Here is a 5,598-nt window from a genome sequence, read left to right on the forward strand (position 1 = left end):
TTTATTATTAAAAAGGAAAAGAAATATCCGAATTTCTCTTTCTGTATTATAAGAATATGAATTCGAAAGACTTCTAAAAATTAACAAGATAAGACTTTATTTCGCTTCCATTCATTATTTCTGTTACATATATGTAACAGAAATGTGTGTTTCTTCTTTTGGCTTGTCATGTCATTTTATCGATTAATTTAAAACGAAATGAATATATATTTAAAATGTATTTAATTTGACTGTTTTTAACGTATTGTTCACCTGTAAGTAAGTCTGGCTCCAGGTCATTTAGCCAAAGAAATTAACCTGGTTCGAGCTCACCTCTATCCATGCTAGCACAGGGAAAGGCTGCCTTTTTTTTTTAATCTAAAAATGTTAATTAAAAGAAAAGCCAAAGAGTCTCTCTTTATATCTTTTTGGCTTAGATTTCTAATTTTCTCAAGTCATTTGTAGCTTAACTAAAAAGTTTGGTGAGGTCAAGATTTTTTTTTTCTCTTTCTTCCCACCCACCCAAAGGGGAAAGCAGGCTGAAGATGTTCCGCATAATGAAGCCTGTGAGGAAAATGCCAAAAGTGGCAAACAAGTGTCGATATTCATCTCATAAATGCTGCTTCACCCTTCTTCTAGACGGTTCTAGGCGTTCAATGATGATTTTCAAACTGAAACATTTTTACCATTTCTCGCGCTAGGAACAAACATCTTTCGTTCTCCCTCGCTCGCTCTCTTTACACCATACTAAAACATACGTATACTAACATCTTCCACATACACATACTAAGGCAGCTTTCGCTCACACACACACACACACACACACACACTACCACATCTCTTCCACATTTACACTACCACATCTCTGCACATACACACGCATTCTAAAGCATCTTTCAATTTACTAACACATTTTTTTCCACAGATACACACTAAATCTCTCACAGTCTAACAAATCACTTACACACATACACACTAAAATATCTATATTCACGACTTAGATTTTGTCGAGTAGAAATTATATCGATGTTTAGTCACTTAATTCTAACTGTAACGCTGGGCTGATTGATTTTTTTCTTTTTCTTTTTTTTTTTGGTGTGTTAATTATTTACCATCGTCTGATGAGGGATAGGGGTTGATAGATTCTCCCCTCGTTCCTCTAGGATGTGGTGGGTTTATACAAAATAGGATGACTGTATTTTTAATAAAACTAATGAATTAGTATACATAACTAAATTGACACAGCCCTTGTGTACAGAAGACTTTCTTAGAATGAGGAACAAATAAATGAGAATGTAAGTGATCAAATTAAGGCTGCGTATTCATTTTCGGGTGTGTATTTTGTTTAACCCAAAGCTCGGCCCCGATCGAGCTGACCTATAACTAGAAACATTTCAGCCGTAACTGTTTCGTCTTTTTCTCGTACTAGTAGTAACTACGTCTGTGGAGGTGGGCATGTAGCTTTGGGGGATATTTTACTGCCGTTTCTAAAAGGTGTAGAGCGGCCACGTAACGGGCTCCCTTGCTGGCTCTGGAATGTGAGTTCATTGAAGTAGTGGTGAGGGTAAGGAGTTAATTAATCTCAGTTAAACAAGATAATCCGATGTAATTGCACTGGTAAAGCCCCTTATTCTGGTCAGAAATCCTTTATAAAAGTCTAAGCAAATGTCTTAAGTTATTGTTACATGCGTTTTTAAGTTCTGATTTTAATTCCATTCCGTAAGCGTCTTCGACTAAAACCAAAGAAGTGCAACGGACAAATATCTTTTAACGATAAAAAAAAAAAATAATAATGTTTTTGTCGTATTACAGTTGAAATTTTAGTTATCGTTTGCGGATTAAACGATAGAGGGGATCGGATTAACGAAGCTTTTACAAAAAAAAAAAATAATAAATAAAATCAAAGGAAAGTATTATGAAAAAATTTAGGAGGCTCCCCCGAAAAAAAAAATGCGATCAAGTGAAATGACAGTATGTCAAATTCTGTTAGATTTTGTTTTCAACGATAATCCCTTCGGAAATTATTAGAATTCTTTTACAGTTCTTGGTAGATGGTTTCGTCATGCTAGCTGTTGTGCCTTTCTCCTCTGTTCTTCCTTTCTGTCTTTCTCTCTCTCACATACATACATACATACATACACACACACACGCGAACATCCTTTCTCTCTTTTCCGCTGTGACATTTAACAAAAGATGTAACTGCGTGATAATGTCGTTTCGGGTTACAACAGCACCACAGATGCATTTTAGTTTGAATCTGAAATAGTTACATCAGAGAGAGAGAGAGAGAGAGAGAGAGAGAAAGAAAGAGATATACACACACACACACACACACGTACGCACGCACGCACACAGGTTTCCAGCATCACCTCATTGTGTTTCGGAATAATGATTCTCTCTCAATAGAACTGTCATTTTCATTGCAAGTAACGATATTCCAGCACTGCATCCTCCCTCTCTCCATCTTCCTGTCCCCCCCCCTCTCTCTACATCTGTATCATCTTGTTCTCCCTCTCTTCCTGTTGTCTCTTTCTTCATCTCTTACTCCATCTCTCTTTATCTTCCTGTTCTCTCTCTCCCTCTCCCCTTCTCCCCCCCCTGTTAAAACCCAACATCTCTCTCTAAACTAGTTTGGTTGCTGCACTCTCCAGATGTCTGTTGGTTATCGATAATGTTAGATCTCTTCACCGTGACGTTTGTATCATCAATTAGGAATTAAACACTTAAGGATGAGTGTAATTACATCACGTGCTTCCAGAGGCCCTACCTCACCTGTAATTATCTTTTACGTTCGTTCTATTTACAATTTGAAATATTTTGTGTTTTCATAGATAAACCTAGCAAGCCGAATATATCATTTTACTAAAGCTGGAATTTTTTTTTTTAAATGAAAAAAAAAAAAAAAAGAGTGGAAGTATAATATTAGTCATTAGTCGGGCTTGAATTTATAATCTCTATGCACTTGTTGTTGCCCTGTGCTGTACCCTAACCCCTGTATAAGGTATTATTGTTTTCGAAGGTCTAAAGGTCTCTTTGCTACCTTTTGAATATTTTAACTTGAAGACGAAGAAATGTCTTTGATTCTAAAAGTGTGTCATTGATTGAAAATGTGAAAATGTATGAAGCAGTTTGTCTTAGCTGCAAGAGAAGGATTTTTTTTTTTAATATGAAAAGCTTGCTTTAATTTCCCTTCCGGCTGAGACTAAAATTGAGAGAATGTAAGTATTTATTTTGGCTGTAGCTGTTATATGTATTATTATATGTATTATAGATCGTCAGACAAATATTTTGTGCTGTCTTTGTCCTGAGGTCAAATTTTATCCAGGTCGACTTTGCTTTTCCATTCTGTTTTCCAGTGGAATACAACAGTCCGTTAGTCGATACCACTGGGGAAAAAAATGTATCTCAGCATGGCCACATTCCAATTATTGAGAATAATGAAAAATATTTTGTGTGTGTGTGTCTTTAAAGATGTAATGAATGAATGAATGAATATATATATATATGTAACGTGTCTTTCTTTTTTTTTTCTTTCCAGTACAAGATGTCTGAGAGAAAAGCTGTTATCAAGAATGCTGATATGTCTGAGGATATGCAGACAGATGCTATTGAATGTGCGACTCAAGCTCTGGAGAAGTTCAACATAGAGAAGGACATTGCTGCTTATATCAAGAAAGAGTTTGATAAGAAGTACAACCCGACATGGCATTGCATTGTGGGTCGTAACTTTGGAAGTTATGTCACCCATGAAACCAAACATTTTATCTACTTCTATTTGGGCCAAGTTGCTATTCTTTTGTTCAAGTCAGGATAGTTTAAGACTGAAGAAATATGAAAATGTATAAATATATTATATATATAAAAGGAAGAAAAAAATGCGAAAAGGATGGGTAGCATCTTTTTCTGTTATTTATTTTTTATTTTCTTTTTCTTTCTCTCTTTCTTTAAGACACTTGAGTAATGTTTCATGGTGACCATCTCCACTTCAGCTTCTGCCTGTTACTGTTACAAGGGTAGCTGCTAAAGATTCTGCTCACATCTTTTTTTTCTGGGTTTTTTTTTTTACTTTCTTCGTTAAACAGCTTTAAGACAGCACTCTGACCATGCCCTAAACAAATGGGCAACATTTTAGCACAGAAAAAGAATAACAAAAACAAAAACCAACCAACCAACCAAATCTGCAAGTGATGGCAATTTTTTATATTCCTTTTAACTTTGAATTAAACTTTCTCTTAACATAATTTGTCTTTGCCAGGAGTTGTAAGAAAACAAATTATATAACACTGTGCAAGTATTTAATTTTATCATGATAATAAAAATTAAATCTTGCAATTATCATTTTTTTTTTTTCTCTCTCCTCTATATTATATTCACGACTCATTTTAAAATCTGACCAGCTTCACCATTGTCGAAAAGTATGCAGACTGGGATGGTAGCTAATTGATTCTAGTAGCCCTCAACCATGACTGACTCGTTTTGTTTTTTCTCTCTCTCCTTCGTCCCCCCTATTTGTTTTTGTTTGTTTTTTTATATAATTTTTCTTTTTGTTTCCACTTAAGTAAAATACGGTCATTGCACATGTTTAGTCCCATCTCCCGGTTTTACCAGTGCTCATTTAGGAACATCTTTTCTCTGAACAGTCTTCCTCTTTTGAGCTGTAAATATTTTCTCCTCTCTAAAATCTCAGCAAATGGAAAGCAAAACCACAAAAAAAAAAAACCTGCTACTTTGCTCTATAAATGTGTCTGTTATACAGAATTTCCACTGTTATAATAATAATAATAATAATAATATTGTATGAATTAAAGATAACAAAGGCATTTAGCTATAATCTGTTAGTTTGAAGGTGTGTATGAATGATGTTTAAAGTTAGCTACTGTTGGTGTTTCTGGTTTTCTCTTCTACCATTGTAACCTGTCATATTTTCTTTGACTACATTTTTGTAAATATAAACTTTTCTGTGTTATTTGACCTGTTATTTTCTTTTTTTTGTTTTGTGTTTGTTTGCCAAATGCGAGACAGCTATTTGTCAAATTTGTTCATGAATGATTTTTTTTTTTTTAATTTAACTTTATTTTAGAACAAAATTGGTTACAGAACATTGTTAAAACTGTTTTAAAGTCAATGATGTATATTTATAAGCACCGATCTGAGTTGGAAGAAGAGACAAAAAAAAAAAAAAAAAAAAGCAGGGCTAGTGTTAGGGATTGGAGCTCTAGCCATCTTATAGCTTGTCTGGTGGTTAAGATAATTGTTACACTATAGAGAGAGAGCACCTGCCAGGTTCTATTCAAATTAGATACAGGTTCGTTTGTGCTCCTTTTTAATGCCTTAGTTTTGTAAGGCAGAATAAGTTTATTCAAGTAATAATCCAGTATAGCTAGGTATCGTCCTAACTCTACCTCTTTTAATATTTGGTTCCAGATATAAACCACCACTTCTAGGAATTAAATTATGCATTAATTGGTGCTTATACCTATCATGTACATTTAAATTTCTAAGCATTTAATTCATGCTCTGCTGAATTATCAAAGGAAAGCCAGAACTACCCAAGATTCTGTCATGTTCTAGACTAAAGATGCTAATTGTATGTAAAATTGCTAAGAACACCCCACTTCA

General features: G+C 34.3%; 1 protein-coding gene across 1 annotated transcript; it reads left to right on the forward strand.

Annotated features, from left to right (window-relative positions):
• Positions 1-2,593: 2,593 nt before the first annotated feature.
• On the forward strand, positions 2,594-5,167 carry LOC115224232 (dynein light chain LC6, flagellar outer arm). Its single transcript, XM_029795018.2, has 2 exons — positions 2,594-2,753; positions 3,518-5,167. Exons 1-2 carry the CDS (start codon positions 2,709-2,711, stop codon positions 3,791-3,793), a joined length of 321 nt encoding a protein of 106 aa, XP_029650878.1. The 5' UTR covers positions 2,594-2,708; the 3' UTR covers positions 3,794-5,167.
• Positions 5,168-5,598: the final 431 nt, after the last annotated feature.

Source organism: Octopus sinensis, linkage group LG25, assembly GCF_006345805.1.
Source record: "Octopus sinensis linkage group LG25, ASM634580v1, whole genome shotgun sequence".
Taxonomy (NCBI): domain Eukaryota; kingdom Metazoa; phylum Mollusca; class Cephalopoda; order Octopoda; family Octopodidae; genus Octopus; species Octopus sinensis.

Excerpts from the sequence above, each read along its gene's own strand:
- LOC115224232 (XM_029795018.2), top strand. The coding sequence starts at position 2,709 with ATGAGTGTAATTACATCACGTGCTTCCAGAGGCCCTACCTCACCT. Across the intron at positions 2,754-3,517 it reads CCAGAGGCCCTACCTCACCT|TACAAGATGTCTGAGAGAAA; the intron begins GTAATTATCTTT and ends TTTTCTTTCCAG.